A 20,750-nucleotide genomic window follows, 5' to 3' on the forward strand; every position below is an offset into this window, starting at 1 on the left:
AGGTCACTACATAACTATATGCACACTAGTATAAATTTGGGGCCAAGTTTAGAAATAGCAGTTTCCACTAACTACAGAGGAGCAAAAATAGCTTGGAGGAGTGTGAAAAAGGGGACTGGTTGGAAAGTGTGATTAGTCTAACAAGATCAGCCATGTACTGTGTATGACAGCTGTGATCCTGACCTCCATAACTGGGAAGTAACATGCAAGTATTGAAAACCAGCTCCATTCGTGATGTCCAGAGGCTGCTGGCACTGATCACAGTCAACATTTTGCATGCAACTTCTCTTCTGATCCGCTAAGCAAGTTCATTCAAATGAACCAAAAACTTCCATACAAGGGAGACCCATTTCATTTGTGCCTTCCACCCATAGTCAAAGACACACATCAGTGTAAAATCTGATGTGTACAAGATAATGAGCGCATGGGCCAAGACAGAAGAGGCTGGCTCAGTTATTAAAACAAGCCACGCCCCTGTGATGACCTCACCGAGGTCCATAGCACATGTGAAACCTGCTGGGCCTGAACTGGATCAGGTAAGTTTTTGCTTCCCTGGATAATCCCTTTAAATCAGCAATGACTACTGCATTATGGTGGTATTCTCCTACAGAAGCACTTCAAGGGGATAATCTAGTCCCTCCAGGAGGTACCATGTAGTTGCACAGGGACTCCAGGTGCAATTATGCATTGCTGTGTACATGAGCAGGTAGCGTATATTCACACAGGCAATTGCAAGAGAGTTTTTTTTTACCAGTCTGCTTCATCCTGTGCTGCATGCATTTTTCACAAGCAAAAAAAAAAAAAAAACAACAACTTTTATTTATGGTCCCAAGGAATTGCGCTCACATCATGCAAGTGCAATCCATTTTTAAGCCCATGCAAATACCCCATTCAATTGCTTAGGCTACAGCCAGTTACAGTCTATAGCAGTAAGGCTCTGTTCACATCTGCAGTCAAGGTTTCTGTTTGCCTGCTCTGCACTAGGGAACAGGAAAAATGGCAACCCTGTAGGGAATCAAATCATAGTAAGGGTGCATTCACATGAATGTATATCGGCCCGGTTTTCACGCCAAGCCGATATAAGTCGTCCTCATGTGCAGGGGGAAAGGGGCGGGGGGCAAGCCAGGAGCAGGAACTGAGCTCCCACCCTCTCTCTGCCTCCTCTCCACCCCTCTGCACTATTTGCAATGAAAGGGGGTGGGGCTAAGTTCAGAGAATTAGCCCCGCCCTCGTCCCACCTCTCCTCATTGCAAATAGTGCAGAGAGGGGGCGGGAGCTCAGTTCCTGCTCCTGACTCTTCCATCCCCCCCCCCCCCCCCCGCAGATGAGGACGACGTATATCGGCTCGGCGTGAAAACCGAGCCGATATACGTTCGTGGGAATGCAGCCTTGGACTGAGGCTATAAAAAAAAAAAAAAACAGAAGCAGTGGGTTACATTTTTTTTTGTTTTTTTGGGGTAGGGGCAACTGGGAACATTGATTTTCATTTTGTGTTGTGGCCCCTGTAATAGATTAGAGTAAAACCCAATTGCAAAGTTGAAGAGTAGAATGCAAGAAGCAGAAATCTGCTGTGACCACAGCTACGACTGAAGGAAAGCGTATGGGGTGTGGCCTCCATCTGCTATGATTGGGGCAGATCATCCAGGAAACTGTCCGCCGTCTGCAGGAGATTCAGGTAACGATCCACGTTGAGTCCCTGGAATCAACACAACGGTCCAATGAGGAGATTGCGCCAAATTCCAACCCATACGTTCACACTGAAGTTTGCAGGAGGCGGCCACTTCCAGTCTGTTTTCCTTTGGCCCTAGCACCAGTCCTACAGGACTTAGACATGCAGAAGCGGATTTCTGCTACTCTTCAACTTTGCAGTTGGGTTTTACTCTTAAGAGGCCACAACACAAAACTGAAATCCAAGTTCCAGGGCCCCACGAGCCAAATCATCATGTAGCGCATCCATGCCTTCCTACTCAAGTACACCATTGTAGTTCCAATAAAAGACACCAATACTGAGACATCGCGCTGGATCCGGCTTTGACGTCACCCTGTACACATAGCAGCTTTGATGTCCCATTGACCAGACCTTTGCTAAGGTGATATGGACAGCCACATGCTATAAGAGATCCAATCTCTACTGCTCCTGGATCGATCTACATCCCAAATCAGAAGCGCACAACCCCCTTCATAGACTTAAATACAAAATTTTATTCCAGTGATCTCACAGTTGATTGAGTGATTGGACAAGTGTTGGTTTGGCGCAATGAAACCGAAGTAAAAAGGATTAACATCTGATTTCTCAAGGACGGGGCTTCAGCTCCTTCATCATCAGATCCCACCGCAGACTCCCACTCCGACTACACTGGGCTCCATAGTTTTGACACACGTGGCCGTACGGACAGCAGTGTACTCTATCAGGACAGCACACCCCCTGCCGAGGAAAGCACACAGTCAGCCGTAGTATACTCAACAGGAGCATAACCCCCCGCCATATACCAAATACTCACCTGAGGGTAAGGGCAGCATGTCCAAATCCCACCAACCCCTACACAACAAGTCTGGCCGTCATAGCATGCGTGAGAGGAGTCGCACCATACATAGCCCAGCGGCTGGATAGGGGTAGCCTTCTCAAGGGCTCCAGATGGTTTATTGCAAGTCCCCGATGCCAGGTCACAGGTATAGCCAGAGGGACAGCAGTGAAGGTGGTCTAAGCAGCACACCGCCTTATAAGGAGGAGAGAAGAGTACAGAAGGTCAACAGCTGCAGTGCAAGGAGGTCAAAAGAAGACCGAAGACACAGGATATGTCCCGTCCGTTTCATACATGTGGTAAGCAACGGTTGGGCTGCACTCCCATCTCCAGGAGTTTATTGTATAAGAGGCTTTAATCTGCAGATGGACACAGACTATGCAAACCAATTAGCCCCTTCCCAACACATACGGCTATGTATATCCCAACTGCATATCCCACGTGCAGTTATTAAATGGCCATCTCTGGTATATACTGTGTATGCAGTAGGTTCAGGAGGCAAGGCTGCTCAATCCACAGGTGCCAGCTGTCTAACTGCAGCCACGATCAGAGTTAAGCCATATGTACACCAAAGTTGGACCAAAAAAAAAAGTCAGGCAGAGCTGCCAAACAAGTCCTCCCACAGCTGTATCAATGGAGAAAGATGAAAAAAAAAAAAAAAAAACAGTCACAGGGGTCAAAAGATGGCAACAATTTTTTCTTCTTGTTTCGTTTGGGGATGGCATACCAGAAAGGCAAAATGTGACCTGGGCACAGGAGCATCAATGACCCTTGGTCATAAAAGGGTAAACAAGAATCAGCAAGAGAAAGACTACAAGCAGCATAAAGAGAACCTGCCCCCACAGGCCTGGAGTGCCATTATAGCTCACAGGAAAAACAGTTGAAAGGGTGCCTTCACCTTCAGAGCGCTTCTGCTCTGTTGGCTGTTTTTGGCTCGTTCTGGCAGCTGAAGGTGGCCTTATAAAACCACATAGTGCTATATAGGTCCGTCTTCAGCTGGCGGAAGGATCCGAAGCGCTCTGAAGCTGTAAGTGCAGGTACTTGGAGATTTCGTTACAAATGGAAGGTCGAGATAGCCATCACCTATCTTATAGACAAAGATGACCAGGCCCCCTACCAATTATTACACTGGGAGGACCAAGTCCCTCATTCTTCCATCATGCCCATAGCTTCATGTGGAGCTATGGGCATGATGGAAAAAGTTGAGTACTTGCAAGTCAGCAGGGCACATATTTCCAGCCCATAAGCTTTGCTTATAGGGCTAACCGATAGTGAGAGTCTTTAATTTAGTGGTTATTAATAATTCAGCCTGTTGCCATAGGCCAGGTCTTGAAGGTACCTATCCCCCATGCAACTGAAAACTCAAGTCACTTCGGAAAGTTCAGCATTCACCACTGTTGGCTGGAATTGTAGCTCACCTCTTCCAGGGGGCAGCATGCCCAGCCTCCACCCTCTGTATGGCAGCATGTGGTACCCTGGGCACAGCTGTGAGACTTGTCACACTTTACCTCAGGAACCTGTGCACTGATCTTGCTGATCCTTGAGGTTGAGAACTGACCTAACACACAGATAGTCTGCTCATCACATGTCGACCCATTGGGACAACAAGTGGCCTATTTAGAGTGGGGAAAGACAGTGGTGAACGACAGATGGCAGAAGAGAAGACAGAAGCAGAGAAGTTGGTTAGCCAGTGTTGGGGGCAAGTTGTTACAAAACACATTAGAAGATACCTTCTCATAAGGACAGCAACCCCACTCCCCAGACTGAAGCCGGCAGCAGGTTGTGTTGTCAGGGCAAGAAGTTGACTCATCACATTGGACATCAGAACCTACAAGGGTAGAAACGTTGAAGTGACAAGTCCATCAATAACTTGCAAACCCTGCAAGGTGGGCACATTGTAAGAAATTAAGGTCACTCCTAGACTGTTATGATTGTTTGCAGCACCACGAATTCTAGTTCTTGAGGTTGCACCATGTTTGCCATAGAAGAAAACTAAACTAAGAAGCCACCAAAATGTCACTTGTTGGCAACTACCGAGACATTAGGCCCTGAATAAGGTTCATTGTATAGTTATAACTGGATACTTACTAGTCTGCTTTAAAGCTGGCCTCTTCTCAGCCCAAGGGATGGACCGCTCCTGCTGCTCACACTGGCCCTCAACACAGGTGTATCCGCTGGGACAGCAGTGCTGATGATCGTCGCAGCACACGGCCTAGCAAGAGAAGATCAGAAATATCCCATAGCCATTCCTCCATCCCCCCCCCCCCCTCCCATAAATTACTGGTACAAACCTCAGTATAGGGACAACAACCCCACTCTCCAGAGGGCAGGCGGCAGCAGGTCTCATCGCCAGGGCAGGTGGCAGTATCGTCACATTTAACTTTGGCTGCAGAGGTAGGAAAAATTAAGGGAAATCACGTCAGATAGCAAACAGCTACTCATTAGGGCACGATGCTGGTGATGACCCCAAGCTTAAAGCATCCTGAGACAACAGTGTAACTTGCTACTCCCACCAGATCAGAAGATTCAGAGTCAGAAGTTTAAAAATGCTACTTTTAGCCCCTTAAAAAAACCCACTTTTGGGGAATTTTGATCCCCAGTTTTCAAAAGCTATAGTTTATTTTTTCATCGCTATACCTGTATGAGGGATTGTCCGTTCTGCAGTGAGCTGTAGTTCTTGCTAACATTTTTGGGGCACATATAACGCATTGTATAACTTACTTTTGGGGATGGAGGGGCAGAGTGAGATCAATGCTGACATTTTTAGTTTATGGCATTCATTGTGCTGTATAGCCTTTTATGGGTTGGTGCAGTACCAAAGTTAAAAGATAAAAACCCTTCTTTGGAGAATAAAACTTCCCTCATCTCGGCATTGAAAGACCCAGAACTTTGTTTCTCCATGGATTGAGCTGTGTGAGGGCTAGCTGATTGTGACGAGTTGTAGTTTTTATTGATACCATTTTTGGGTATATATGCTTAGCACTTATTGCTTTTTTTAGGGGGAGGCCAAAGGAACAAAACAAAAAGTACAAAACAAAAGGAAAAAAGTGTGCAAACAAGGGTTTTATTTTTTGCACCCCTTTTTTCTTACTTTTCTAGAGGGACCTTGAACCTGCGATTTTATGATCACTCAGACAATACACTGCAATACTTCTGTGCAGTGTATTATCTCTATTCAATTACATTGAAAGGCATAGCAAACCCTGAGAACACTTACTGGCAACCCATGGCACTCTAAATAGCTGGCCAATGATTTTAAAAAAAGTGTGCTCCCTCCCCGTTAACTCCTTACATGCTGAGATTAGTTTGATCACAGCATATACAAAGTGACCTAGATCCCCACCGATAAAGCAAGACCCAGTCTGTCAGCCATAGCCAGCTTCTGCTGCAGATGGCATAGGCTCATCTCTTGTGCTCATGCCATCTACATGTATGACATAGGGTGGGAAGGGCCAAACTTGCTCTGTTGAACACCGCAGGTGACACTCCAATCAGACACTGGGAGTTGTAGTAACTAAAGAGCAACAATGTTGCAGGTACTAAATCATTGAACCCCAACATAAACCACCCCGGTGAGGCAAGTCTTCAGTAGATACATTTACCTTTCTCCTGTAAGGTTGGGATCTTGTTGTACATTGGAATCTCAAAGTTTGCGTTCACACACTTCTTACGTGGGATGTCACAGGAGGTCCCAGAAGGACAGCAGTGGACAAGGTCACTACAGCACACGGCCTGCAATACAGTCCATGAGATGGGGCTGGGGAAGACGAAGATTAGCCCCAGTTAGCTTGCTGCCCCGAAGATACTTACAGACAGGAAGGGGCAGCAGCCATAACGCTTGTCTGTAATTTGGCAACAAGTTGTCCCATCAGGACAGGAGGATCCGTCCGAACATTTCACTTCCTGCACTTTTCCTGCCAAGTCAAGGAGGGTTGCTTTAAAATTAGATTACAAGTCTCAGAAAGGTGCAAGCTGGGCTTTAACCCCTTAACGCTGCCTGGCATATAGCTACGTCCTGCAGCTTCAGGGTATCTATGAAGGGAGATCGCGGGGCGATCTCGATCCATACAATACGGGTGCCGCTTATCAGAGCTGCTAACCCTTTAAGTGCTGCCAATTCTGACAGCAGCATTTAAATACCCAACTGATGTTTGGGGGTCCTGTACGGTTGTCATAGCAGCCGGGGGCCTTCTGAAAGGCTGCGTGGCTGCCATTGCAGAGTGCCTATCAAGTTATGCCTGTGGTGTGGCTTGATAGATTGCTTGTCAGATCGCGGTCTGATGTTAATGCAGTATGGCATTACATCATACTGCAGGAGCGATCAAAAGAAAAAAGGCAAAAACTCAGTCAGAGGGGCATTTTTTTTTTGTGCAAAATGCATGCGCACAAACATTCGCGTGACTGAAGCGGGCGTCACGCTGAAAAAAAAAAAAATGAATAAAAGAAATGTACTTGGCTGCGTTCAAAATTCACACATTAAGTGCACTGCCCGCTATCCCTTGCTGCGGCAGCTGCAGCAGGGGATTCCTTGGATGTGAAACCCCTGGATGCTGTCACATCCAGGGGTTTCATCGTGCAGCCAATGGGGCCGGCGGCAGCAGCGCTGAGCCCATTGAGAACATACAGAGAAGATCCCAATCCTCTGCCACGCTGTGGCTGGGAAATTCTTCATCTCTACAGGGAGTCCCCTCATCACTGAACACTGACAGCATTATCAGTGTTCAGTAAAAAGGGGACTCCCCACGGGGATGAAGAATTCCCCTGCCAGAGCTATGGCACAGGAGCATGATGTTCTCCCATTGCTTTCAATGAGATCGGCACTTCTGCAGCCCCATTGAAAGCAATGGGCTGCCGGCAACCCCTGCAGTGATTTTTAGGGAAGGGCTTTAAATATAAGGCCTTCTCTGAAAATCATCCCTAGAATGTGCAAAAAAATATACTCACCTCTCAGTCGCTGCCGGGGCTCAGGCGCATCTAGCCACTTGTCCTCCTGACCTGCTCTGCAGTGCTTTCAGCAGCAGGGGTTTAAAATCTCCGCCTGCTGAAAGGGCTGCTTCTGATTGGTCCCTGTGTGCGCATGTATATAAATAAATTTGATACTGTAGTAATCGTACTAACAAATAGAATAAAGTGATGTCATTTTGTTGCAGTTTGCACACCGCAGAGACAAGATGCACCAAAGATGGCAGAATTGTTTCTCCCCCCCCCCCCCCCCCATTTCATCCCACTTTAGAATTTTTTTTAAGTTTCAGCACAGTATATGGTACGTTAAATAATACTATTGAAATATACAACTTGTCCCGCAGAGAACAAGCCCTCATACAGCTATGTCGATGGATAAATAAAAGCTATGATTTTTTTAAAGGGGTAGGGTGGGGGATGAAGAAACCAAAAATGAGGGAGAAAAAAAAAAGAAGCCCGCATCCTTAAGGGATTAACTACCCAAGTTGCATCTAGTCAATATTTCAATATATAGGAGGCAACACTTGGTACAAAGTGACCTTCAGGCAGCGCTGCACATGTACTCTACTGCCCCAGGCTGCATCTACCAAGTCAGGACCCTAATGTAATCTGCATATTAGAGCATCCAAGGCCAATAGTACAAACCACACTGGACCCCACAACTCACCGGCACTAGCCAGCTTGACCATGGCTGGGACCTTCTTGAACAGAGGAACGTCTCCATTCTCAGAGATGCATGTGCTGTGTTCCAAGTCGCACACCGAGGCATGAGGGCAGCAGTGCACATGATCGCTACAGCAGGTGGCCTATAAATACAAGGCGGAAGTCAAGCCAACAGATCAGGGGAGCAAACCAAAGCCATTACTGGTTATCTATGAGCATTGTAAGTTATGGTGCTGTTCCCAACAAGTCCATGCTCGGTTTTCTTATACGTACCCAGCTACCTGTGGACCGTGCAACGGACTTGTCTCTGCAGGCTGCACACGGCTGTTGTCCTCTATGGGTGTGCACACAACCTGCAGAGACCAGTCCACTGCACTGTCCGCAGGTGACAGCATGGGAGATGGACAAGTATATAGTGCATACCCCCAACTCATCAGGACCTGCACTATGAGGGCACAGTTTATAAAGCCCATAAGGGCTGACCGGATCCCTTTAAGGGGTTTGTCCAGGATGAAAAAAAACCATGCATTACATCTTCTACAGGTTGTGTGGCGTTACAACCCCTATTCACTTCAATGGAGATGAGCTGCGATACCAGAGAACCCATGGACTGGAGGGGTACTAGGGTCTGTATAAAAGCAGACATGTTTTTTGAATATTCAATATCCCCTTTAAAGGGGTATTCTGGACACAAACTAACACTTTAAAATCTAAAAAGATGATCAGGGAGGCGCTTCAAATGGCTAACTTGGAGAGTTCATTAGGGTGTCAATATTACAAAATGTGAATGAAATAAAATAAATGGGACTCACCCGGTGTATGGTGGAAACTCCTGTGGAGAGGAGTCCCACCAACACCTCCTTGTCCAAGTTGGCTTATCAGATCTCCGTGGGATCTTTTCCTCCGGCGTCGACCAGGTCCCCTGGTTGCTGGAGTCCGCTGCAGGGCTTCTGTGTCCAATACTGGATTGGACCCATGGTGCAGTGATGAAACTTATAAAAAAAAGTAAAAATGCTCCTGCGCTGCCTCAACGATCAACCGGGCTTGACAATAGTGATATTGTCCAAAAGGTTTATTTAAGTACAACGTGTTTCGTCGCATGCAAGCGACTTTATCAAGTACAGAGAGAATTGTATCACATTACATCTTTATATAGACTTACATTTGTGATGTGGCATTCCTGTAAGTGAAGTTCCGGGTGGTTAGTGCTCACATGACCTCCACGTCATGCGAGTAGCGTCAGCTTGAAGGTTACCAGAGATAAAGTGAAACCGAAACTACTTGCGGGAATGTAGGGGTCACATGAGTGGGGATGTTGGTGTGTCTCTCCGCCTACTCTGATGACGTGTGGACGTCTAGTTTGCCGTGGGCGAGTGCGTGACTGGAATGCATCCATGCTAAATTAAGGGCAGCGTCGGAAAGCGTAATGACGCGGGCCGGCGTGATGAAGTCATTGGCGTGATCCCGCGTCATCACGCCGGCCCGCGTCATTACGCTTTCCGACGCTGCCCTTAATTTAACATAGATGCATTCCAGTCACGCACTCGCCCACGGCAAACTAGACGTCCACACGTCATCAGAGTAGGCGGAGAGACACACCAACATCCCCACTCATGTGACCCCCTACATTCCCGGAAGTAGTTTCGGTTTCACTTTACCTCTGCTAACCTTCAAGCTGACGCTACTCGCACGACGTGGAGGTCATGTGAGCACTAACCACCCGGAACTTCACTTACAGGAATGCCACATCACAAATGTAAGTCTCTATATAAAGATGTAATGTGATACAATTCTCTATGTACTTGATAAAGTCGCTTGATGCGCCGAAACGCGTTGTACTTAAATAAACCTTTTAGACAATATCACTATTGTCAAGCCCGGTTGATTGTTGAGGCAGCGCAGGAGCATTTTTACTTTTTTTTTATAAGTTTCATCACTTTAAAATCTAAGGTCCATCACAGTAAGTAATTTTCAAATAAGAGGGATGGAACAATACCTCTGCAGCGCCACCTATTGGAAGGCAGCATTCCTGCAAGTCAATATTAGGCTCTTTATACAAGCCTTGTAACAGTGACTGGGAATGGAAAGCGAGGCTCACTGTACATAGTCTAACTACATCATTTTGTAGGTCATGTGACCCTCCACCTTAAAAGAAAAACAAAATCCAATTCCTCTGACATCCTGTCCACATTTGTTACTTCCTCTCCTGTCCATAGCCTCCAACATTCTGTGAGCAGTGCATGATGGGAGTAAGTACTATTGCTCATGTGCAGTTCAGCGTGCCGGATGGTCCCGTCTGTTCCAGTAGGCTCTCTGGCACTCTGAGGGAGGTTGGTGCGAGTTGTAGGACCTGCAAGCTGTGGGCGGAGCTACAGAGTTGGCCGAGAGACAAGTCCTATGCATGAGGAAAGTTCTAGGTAACTGTTGCATTTACTGCGGAAGTGATGCATGTAAATAGCAGATTGCCGGCCGCACAGGATGAAGAGGGTTCAGAGCGGCAGATAAGCGGTACAGGCTGCCACTGCTTAGCTGTACCACCTAGATTTCAGAATTTCCATTTGTGCCCAGAAAACCCCTTTAAGTGGATCTGTCAACTGAATATGCCGCCCTGTGTAAGGATGGAATATGTAGTAACAGACCCATGTTAAATACTCCAAGTAGAACTACCTCACCCAACTGAACTCTGCCATCTCTGGAAGTTGAGTTGAAACAAATGGAGCAGCGATATACATGCGTACCACCACTTCATTTGGGGACCTTTGTGACCCCTATTCTTGTGATTGGTTGTAATTCCAGCGGTCAACCTCCCAACAACCAAATTGTTATTCCCCATCCTGTAACCAGATGGCTTATCAATATTCTGAACTTAAGGCTGCATCCGCACGGGCTACAAACAATCTCATGTGAAAGAACCCATTGGAAACCAGGGGCTTCACATGGTAGCGATGTTTTGTAGTCCGTGTGGATGCAGCCTAAAGACCCCCCCAACACGTCGCCTCACCTGTAGTAAAGGGCAGCACCCCCAGCTTTGGTCGGGCATCTGGCAGCAGGTTGCATCATTCGGACACTCTGAGCTTCCATCAGGACAGATTATGGCCGACAGGTTTGAAACTGAAGAACAAGTAGGGTTATCAATCTGGACTGGGAGAAGCGGAACATGAAATAACAGATTTCTTACCTGGGACACAAGAACCATCTGCAGAGCAGCGACTCCCTGAGGGACAGCAGTGATGTCCATCCTGGCAAGATGCTCCCTGGTCAGGCCAAGAATACTTCAGTTAGTTATGATGGTCGTATCATGGCGTCTTCCTCCACACACACCAGGAATTAGAAGACGCAACTGGGCCATACACTAGGCACATGGGTTTTAGCACAGTGCGTCACACTGTCTAGTAATATCATGTTTCCCCGAAAGCAAGCCCTACCCTGATACTCAGCAGGGGAAGTGGGGGTTTGAGGGGAATGGGAGGATGGGGGCTTGAAGTACAAGTCCTACCCCAAAAATGAGCCCTAGCTGGGGGGGGGGGCAGGGGGAAGCAATACTCACCTAGCAGGCACCATCCGGGTCCCTCCCGCTGCTCTCCAGCGTTGCAGCAGTTGTCAGTGCCGACAGAACATCTCTTGCTGGTAACAGGATTTGAAAACCCCGCCTCCAGCAGGAGATTGCTCTGATTGAGGCACGGTGTACAAGAACCAATCAGAGCAATCTCCTGCTGGAGGCAGGGTTTTCAAACCTCATTACCAGTAAGAGATGTCAGTGCTGACAACTGCTGGAATTGTGGAGCAGCAGGAGAGACCACGGATGGCGCCTGCTAGGTGAGTATAAGACATATCCCAAAAATAAGACCCTGTGCCTCTTTCAAGGCAAACATTAATATAAGACAGGGTCTTATATTCAGGGAAACAGTAGGTGGGGGTCCGTTAATTTCTACATACATTATAGGTGTTGTCCAGAATTAGTGACCATTAGTGACCCATCCTCAGATTAGATCAGTAGGGGTTCGCTGCTCAGAATCCTTGACCACACTGTTGCAATACAGAGAGCTCCGTTTGCTTCCAGCATAGTCCATACAGACAACGGGGCAAGTAATCGGCAGTAATACCAAGCCTCAGGCCCCAGCCGATGTAGTATTGATGACCTGTCCTCAGGATAGGTCATCAATACTACAAGTCCCAGACAACCCTCTAATGCTCTGCGGGTATAGCCTATGTATTATCAGTGCCTACTCCTATATACAGTAAATGCAGAAGACTTCTTACCTGGGTATAAGGACAGCAGGCAGATCCTCCCTGAGAAGTGCCAACGCAGGAGTATTCTTCAGGACAACCCTCATCATCCGAACAGGAAACCCCAGATGTGATCATTGGAAGGGCACGAGTCACGACCTGGCACGGTGACAAGATAACCGATAATGGAGAGAACTGGTTGTCGCTGCCAATCATTACAGTGATGTAGACTTTGCCCGTTACCATGCCAGGCAGTCACACACCAGGAACCTCATGCGATTTCCTCTGAGCAACCACCCACTATGACAGGGGTGCAGAATTGGGAGTCCACCATATTGTTCGGTGCAGCATCACAAATATCCACAGGACATGCCGTAGATGTCCAATAAGTGGCGTTTCCTTCTCTTCCATGCACACAGCTCCAAAGAGAGCCATAGAAGCAATTGACCCCCCAATTTTCTCTATAGATGGGAGTCAGAGGTGGATCCCCCATATATCAGATACTTCCGACATACTGCCACTAGGCTATAAATGTCTTCGATGGTAACACCTTTATGTTTTATTGCAGCCCTTGAGTGGTGCAGTCTGGCAATATGACCCTTAGACCAAAGCGCCTATAGATATTGCCATGGCCATCCAGGCTTTCACCCACAGAAATGACCCCATAGTCAGAGCTGTGGCCCATGTAATGGCCAGTCAGAAAATACCCGTCTTACCTCATTCTCTGGACAGCACCCGTAGCCATTCCCGTCAGGCAGTTCGCAGCACAGCGTTCCCGCGCCACATTCTCTCCCATTGGGACATCGTACAGCGGCAGCCGAGGCGACCAACAGCAGGAGGGACCAAGGAGGGACCATTCTGCAGTAAAATATAGACGGACCTTAATAACTCATCGGGAAGGACCCATGTGGCTATGTCTCAGGAAGCACTGGCAGGATATACATGGCGCCAACAATGCCACCCCTGTGCAGGACTCCCTGCAGCAGAACAGTTTCAATAGGACCACTTATTAATGGTGCAGAATAATGTCCTCAAACCTCTATATACTGCGCCAGGTATGGCAGACTGGGCGCGGAGTCAGATGGTTACAGTACTTGTGGGCATCACGTGGCACTGACTGTCTTATCCGTCATCTTATCTAGCAGCACTTCTCATAAGTAGTCTTATCTACTTCCTCTTCTACCACCGAAACTTATTTTCTCTCCTCGACGAAACTTATTTTCTCTCCTCGTGATAAACCGCCGTCACCGCTATCAGCAGACCTCATCCCCTGTTATAGCACTTTCTCCCCTCAGATAACACTGATTTACAGATTCCTACAACAGGAAGAATAAATACAGCAGTGCCAGCAAAACTACAGTACTGGCCTCCATATACAGGGGGTGGACAAAAATATGGAAACACCTTAGAAATGCATTTTAACAATTAGCACTGAGCTGCCCTTTTGACCGCTGCTTGGCTGAGAGCACATTTGTGTTGACTTCACCTCTTACCCTGCTCTGGGTGAGTTAGAAGCCAGCTGGTGCCAGTAGCGGAGTGGCTCAAACCCCTGACTAATGCAACCTTGTTGTCAGGCAGATGTTCACTTCTGCCCGGCAGCATCTGTGTCATATTACCTACACTTAAAATTGGTCTCTACATGTCTTATTGAAATATGATTTATAATTCCCTGTAACTACAGGCATGCATTTTGTATGGCGTTTCCATATTTTTGTCCAACCCCCCCGGATACCACCTGTCTAGAGTGATTGAAGAATGCAGGGTTTTTAAAAAATGGCGCTTTTGTAAGAAATGGCGTGGGGGGGTCATTTCTGCGTACTGTTGACACATCTAGCACTGGCCAATGAGCCACCGGTGAGCCTAGTTCTCCTGATGCTGCAGATGTGGAAGTTAACAGACCGGAAGCAGGGAACCCCCGGGAAACGATAAGGCAAAGGGGTCTTTATTGGCTTGGCTTATGAGAACGGAGCTTTAAAACAAAGTGACTTTCGGCTCCAACAACCCCTTTAAGGCCGCGTTTGTACGGTGCAAAAATTCCCTGAATTGTCCGCAGCGAAATGATTAATAAAGTGAAAGATTAAAGCGAATCCTGTTCACACGTAGAGGAAAAGACCGACTGCTGCGGATCACTAACTAATCTGCAACTACAGCATCTCTGCAACATGTGAACGCACCATAAGGGTCTTCTGCTACTTGATAGGTCGCCATGAGATTGGTAGAGATATTCTTCCAGCACCCTGTGGCGAACAGTATGAATGGACCATGGCGTTCAGACGGGCACTACAGCCTTCTCACATTGTATACCAGTCATGCCCGCTACTGTTAATCCAATCACCAGAATGGGACTAGGCTACAGAACGGCCAAGGGATCGATGAATGACATCACCGGCCAAGTGCTCAACCCCCTCTGAACATCTGATAGGTGAGGCGCCAAGAGTCAGACCCCACTGATCAGATATTGGTCATCCTAAGGACAGATCACCAATATAGAAGTCCTGGAAACAGAGCTATGGCATATGCTGATGGATTACATATATGGGCCGAGCAATTGACATGCCAGCACTGGAATTGGTTCCCCTGCCTGGTAAATCCTGTATTGCACAAGTCCTTCACTCTTCCACAATGATGAGTCAGCGCTGCAAGACGTTTCATTTCACAAAACAAGAACTAAAAAGAAAAAAAGAAAAAGTGTTCCCTCCCGCTATTAAAGCCGTTCTCAGTATGGGCTGTTCTCAGGTCCGCACACGCCACCCACAGCCTATACTCCGTTGTATGGGCCATAACCAGTTTTAAAACAAGACTAGGATTGCTAATCGCAAAATATTGAAATAAGTCAAACATGCGTCAGCAGGAGGACGGAATCCCTCGGATGACCGGGTCTCATAACGGAACCAAACTGCGCCGAACAGACCCTATAGACTATAATGAGGGCCGCCCAGTTCCTGCACGCACAACTTTTTGTATGGCATTTCCTGGCGGATCTGCGCCGGGGCTCTGACGCAGACGTGAAGCGCCTATGGGTATGTTTACACGTAGAGGGAACGCTGCAGCGACAAATTCCGCTGGTGCAAACTCTGGTTCAAAAATCAGTTGTCTATCTGCAGCAGATTTCAGAATATACAGCACTCACGCACTAAGTCTTTGCGCCGTCGGCACTCCTCAGTGGCCTCTTGCGGGCACAGCACAGCAACTTCTGCATCACCTGACCTGTGGTGTTGGGCTTACTAGAGGCCACCGGGGAGCGCCCCATCTAAAAGGATTGCTCAAAACAGTCACTCAAACTGTCATTTAAGCGATCATTGCTCCGTGTAAATGGGCCTTTAGGCAGCATTAGAGGCGCCCAGGTACTGCCAGCCAGTGACTACAGTAGATCTGGTGGCTACAGGTTTGCTGCAGACAAGCGCCCCTGCCACTCACAGGCACCGAGTGTGCCCGCACCCATGCCTGCTGCCCTCTGGACAAATCCCTCTGAGATGGTCTTATAAATCAGAGCTCCAGCTCCCCGTAGAAGGGTTTCCTATTACGTAACAGGATGTAATTCTCTGGGTGGTGTAATCCCTTTTGTATGGTACCAAGAAAGCGGAACAATGGCGCAGACATCTGCTGAACCCTAGCAGGAAATAGGCGCCGTGTACCACCAGGTCTCCATACAGTGAAGAGTCAGATGGTATCCTAGAGGCAGCCCTCTGATACGGCAGCTCAAGGAGCATGCGCCAAACTAGGCCTGCGGGCCAAATCCAGCCCGCCGCATCATTTTAGGAGTCCCTTAAGGCCCAGATGCAGAAGAACCAACTCTTCACTTTCCCCAGAGGACGCAGCCAGCGCTTGGCACAGGAAGTGGCGCCATCTTGGATTCTGAGCTCCAGCGCACCTCCACACCGCTCTGTTCAGCAGCTCACAGGTGGTGGCACAGCTCTGCCAGCCTCACCTGGGCACCCTAGCCACCCAAGGTAGGAAGCTCAGTGCTAGAGAGGTGGAAGAGGAGAAACCCCATCCTAGTGCAGAGAGCGCCGCAGCCGTAATAAGGAGTAGTTACATTTAGGGCTCACTCCGTCAGATGCAGCTTCAGTCTGACATATGCAGCGTTTTCATGGAGCGATACTGCATTCACTGCGTATTTGGACCACGGTGTGAGTTTGTTTTTTTTTTGCACACGTATTCAGAGTTTCTCACGTAAAAAAAAATTTATATATATATATCCCCCAAACGAGGGCAGGCGGGGATTTATTTCTTCTTTTTTTACAAGCAGAAAACACATCTGAACACCCGCTGCAGGTTACTGGGAAGTAGGCAGCCTGTATTATGCAGGTAATGCCCCCGTGTGAATGACCCCCTTAAGGCAACCATAACACTGAAGCGGCTCTCGATGATAGCGAGTTTGACCCCCCCCTGGGAGGTCGCACACCTGATCCTACAATAGCGTGAACCGCCCTACGGTCAGCTATGGGGGCTGTAGATTTTAAAGGGGTTGTCCAAGTCTGTTAGCACCCCACCTGTGGTACATACCTGTCCTCTTCCACCGCACGTTCCTCCCACTGTTTGCTTTGGAACGCCTACCTCCTCACTGCTTCCGCCAAAAATCAGCTCGCTGCTTGCCAGAGAGGGCCGGCCACTGAGGGCCGGCCACTGAGGGCCGGCCACTGAGGGCCGGCCACTGAGGGCCGGCCACTGAGGGCCGGCCACTGAGGGCCGGCCACTGAGGGCCGGCCACTGAGGGCCGGCCACTGAGGGCCGGCCACTGAGGGCCGGCCACTGAGGGCCGGCCACTGAGGGCCGGCCACTGAGGGCCGGCCACTGAGGGCCGGCCACTGAGGGCCGGCCACTGAGGGCCGGCCACTGAGGGCCGGCCACTGAGGGCCGGCCACTGAGGGCCGGCCACTGAGGGCCGGCCACTGAGGGCTCACAACCCCTTTATTTTCCATTAGTCTAATTCAGTGATTTATAATGCAAACCAAGAAGACTTGGTCCCCAGACGACTCACTATATACTGCGCCCCACACGCTCGGTGGATGTACCCCACACTATGAGAGGAGTCCCCTTAGCTTCTCCCAAGCTAACCATATAACGCCAGGTCCCTTTAAGAGTCGATATATCCTTATTACATCTCGGACTCGTGATCTTTATACTTTTGCTTCTCAACTAGCAAGTGAGAAACCAGGGAAGCGAGTGGCCTGCCCCCTGACCCGCAGGAAGCCCCACGCCCAGTAATCCGCTCAACTCTGATCATGCCAGTAAACAGAAGAATTAGAGTCTGTGACAATATTCTCAGTTTGCACAACAGTCGAGCGGTCTGAGCTTGTGGAACTACAACTCCCAGCATGCCCCCACAATAGCCATTCTAACTTATTCAGACAAATCCAGGGATCGTCAGCCACCCTACACCGACACCTCAACGGCGAATCTGCGCAGCAGGGAGCGGAGGATACGGGGATCGGGGGAATTTAAGACTAGCGTTTCAGAGTCACATTAAACTCGATATGGGGGGGGGACCACTTTATGAAAGCGTCACTTTTATTGAAGATTTTGACTATATGCATCATGCAAATATATTTGGCGCAAAACGTATTGGCCTTAAATTCACTTTTAACCCTTTAGTGACACCTCATTTTTAGCCTTAACCAGTACACCGCGTCCCCTTTGTGCTCCAGTGGCCATAACTTCCTCATTAGTCATGCAAAACACGGCAACGCCAACGAACACTTCTCATTTTTAGCACGAGCTCTTTTAGGCACATCGAGGGCCTGAAGAACTTCACTTTCTTTTTAATGGCAAAAATAGAAGAAAAAAAAAAAAGTTTACCTTTTTTTAAAATCTTTACAGTGTTCATGCGGTAGAAATACGTTCCCGCTATTCTAGGTTGGCGATTACCCAACTAAGTTATTACATTATTACCTCTGCACTTGTTTTTACATAAAGACTTTGGGGTGACTTCCCCTCCCCCCCCCCCCCCCCGCGGTGTGCGCAATACATGAAGAGGCATTAAGCACATTTTCACAAAACCGTACGCCCAGTCGCCACCAGGTGTATATTTCTGGCGCAAATTATAAATCTGTCGCCCTGACAAGTCACGCCCGCTCTCCGCAGAAGTGGCGAGGCAGACGCTAAAAACGTGCAAGTTTTCATGCAGCAGGCCCTTGTGCCCAATTTTGTGGGGTTTTATTTCTACGCCAGTTTTTGTAGAATCACTTTATACTGGTACTATTTGGGGGTATATAAGACTTTCTGATCACTTTTTTTCATTTTTTGCAGAAGTGAGATGAACAGAAAACAGCTAATTTTGAAATTTCCCTTTTCAGTGTTCTTTTTCTATCCTCTGCTGGAGACATGGGGTTACATTTATAGTACAAGTTGTTACAAGTGCGGAAACAATTAGTGTTTTTTTTTTAATATTTAAGGCATTGTGTAAAAGGGAAAATATTTTTTTTAACATTAATCTTCAAAAACGTTCAGATGGTGCGGTCAGCAGTTGCTGCAAGCATCTGTGGGGTTAAAAGTGGAGAGGAGCGATTAGATTCTCACTCCTTTTATGGGATAAAGAAAAGACCTCAATGTGTGACAATCAGAGAGCAAATATGTACTCTGATTGATAAGGGGGTGATAACATTAAGAAGAGTCCAGGTTACCCTCCCTAGGACAGGAGGGCAGAGCAGAGATTTAGCGATTGCTCTGTGTGGTCTGCTCATCCCCTGCGGCCACCCTACTCTGCACACAGACTGAAGTGACTGCTGTAAATTCAGCATTTCCCAACCCCACTTCAATTGGCTGTAACGCCGGTTCCATTGGTGTCATTTTAAACCCAAGGCCTCTAGTACCAAAAGCCTATTGGTAGCACCAGAAGAACCGGAACACAGACGAGCCCTGGTCATCCAACACTGTAGTGTCCGGTCCCTGAAGAGCTAACAGTCCTAAACTGTAGGGGGTCCAAGGGGTTGTACCAAAATGGGGGATAACTTTTCATCCAGAGAGTGTCTGACCACTAGGACCCCCAACGATTCTTAAACCCCCCGAAGTTCCCCATTAGCACACTGCCAAAAAAAACAGGCCCAAGTGGTGCAAACTTTAAAAAGTTGCAAAAAAACTTTTTAAACAAGTTTTGTGATTTTCATGCCAGTTTTGCAGTGATGTCTCCCCTATGTCTGCATTAATGGCAAAATTAGGAAAGCCGGCAACCAAGGATGCCTCACAGGGCAGAGCGTTACCGATTTTGCAGAACTTCGCTGTTCCTTTGGCCCCTACTTGCTGGTTGCAATCCTCCCCCAACTATCCAAGATGTCTTCACTCGGCGCCGACCTGATGACTCACCTTTATGGCAGTAAATCAAAAAGGGCAAAACATGAAGATAGTGCCAGCGTACCGATGTAGCAGAGCTGAGCCTGGTATTTAAGAGCAGAGGCACATAATTCTCCAATAGGGGTCATACAGAGAGCGGTTACAAGTGACCACTGATGGGCTCCTCCGTGAGACCCCCACAGACTACAGGAATCAGGTATACAGAAACAAAGCCCTGCAGCGAGGATGGGAGGGGCGGGTATCAGAGCACAGATTAGGGGGTTTCCTTTTCTTGCACTCTCCCCAATTTTGCAATAACTTAGAACCCCCTTTTAAATGCCATCTAAGACCTCACTGCTGCAGTTCACACAGTGCATTCTGGTAACTAGGGGGCGCTCTACCTGTAGTCCTATGTAAAACATTTAAAACTCAAGCTGTACCAAATGACAAACTCAGCTCTGCTGCACCTGAACAAGGAGTGTAAAGCTCAGCCGTATGCAGACAACGCCGCGGAGCCCACGGAGGCTGCACCGTGCTGGAGCCACACAGACCGCCCCCACTACAAGGTCCTCACCTGTCTGCAGCTTCAGGGTCTCTTCCTCTCCCTTCAGCAGCGGGTAATCTCTCGTAGACGAAGCCCCGCCCACTCCCCGCTGCTATTGGCTGACAATCCCGTCGCTCTTCATCAGTCACGCGCTTCAGACGTCACATGATCTGCCAGGTCAGAGTCACATGACCATGTACGTGATTACCAGGAAGCGTCAGGGGAATCTTAGTCTGCGGCTCCTCCCGGGGCATGCTGGGAACTGTGGAGACAATCTGTACTGTTCGCTGCATATAGTGTGTAATAAAGATTATTCAAACTCTTTATTTAAAGGGGTTTTCAATTACATAAATTTGCTTCACAACCACTTGTCCTTCCTGGTTGCTGCTGCAGCCAATCACAGTGACCCTCTATAGCAGTGATTGGCTGCAGCAGTCACATGTCCTGGTCAGCAGCAACCAGGAAGGATGGAGTAGTTATGAAGAAATTTTATGTAGTTGGAAGAGCCCTTTAAGGACGACTATAAGGGCCGTCCGATTGGTGTTTTGACAATTACCCTGATT

General features: G+C 48.1%; 1 protein-coding gene across 1 annotated transcript in view; it reads right to left on the reverse strand.

Annotated features, from left to right (window-relative positions):
• Positions 1 to 20,338, reverse strand: part of GRN (granulin precursor) — a 33,377-nt gene extending 13,039 nt beyond the window's left edge. The window contains exons 1-14 of the mRNA XM_066585917.1: positions 20,218 to 20,338; positions 13,091 to 13,232; positions 12,408 to 12,533; positions 11,326 to 11,401; positions 11,149 to 11,258; positions 8,152 to 8,290; positions 6,333 to 6,436; positions 6,125 to 6,254; positions 4,814 to 4,908; positions 4,611 to 4,734; positions 4,253 to 4,350; positions 3,941 to 4,135; positions 2,502 to 2,717; positions 1,651 to 1,696 (exon numbers count right to left, since the gene is read on the reverse strand). Coding sequence (XP_066442014.1) covers positions 1,651 to 1,696; positions 2,502 to 2,717; positions 3,941 to 4,135; positions 4,253 to 4,350; positions 4,611 to 4,734; positions 4,814 to 4,908; positions 6,125 to 6,254; positions 6,333 to 6,436; positions 8,152 to 8,290; positions 11,149 to 11,258; positions 11,326 to 11,401; positions 12,408 to 12,533; positions 13,091 to 13,231 — 1,600 coding nt within the window. The 5' untranslated portion in view covers position 13,232; positions 20,218 to 20,338. The remainder of the gene's footprint in view (positions 1 to 1,650; positions 1,697 to 2,501; positions 2,718 to 3,940; positions 4,136 to 4,252; positions 4,351 to 4,610; positions 4,735 to 4,813; positions 4,909 to 6,124; positions 6,255 to 6,332; positions 6,437 to 8,151; positions 8,291 to 11,148; positions 11,259 to 11,325; positions 11,402 to 12,407; positions 12,534 to 13,090; positions 13,233 to 20,217) is intronic.
• Positions 20,339 to 20,750: the final 412 nt, after the last annotated feature.

This window comes from Eleutherodactylus coqui, chromosome 13 (genome assembly GCF_035609145.1).
Source record: "Eleutherodactylus coqui strain aEleCoq1 chromosome 13, aEleCoq1.hap1, whole genome shotgun sequence".
NCBI lineage: Eukaryota > Metazoa > Chordata > Amphibia > Anura > Eleutherodactylidae > Eleutherodactylus > Eleutherodactylus coqui.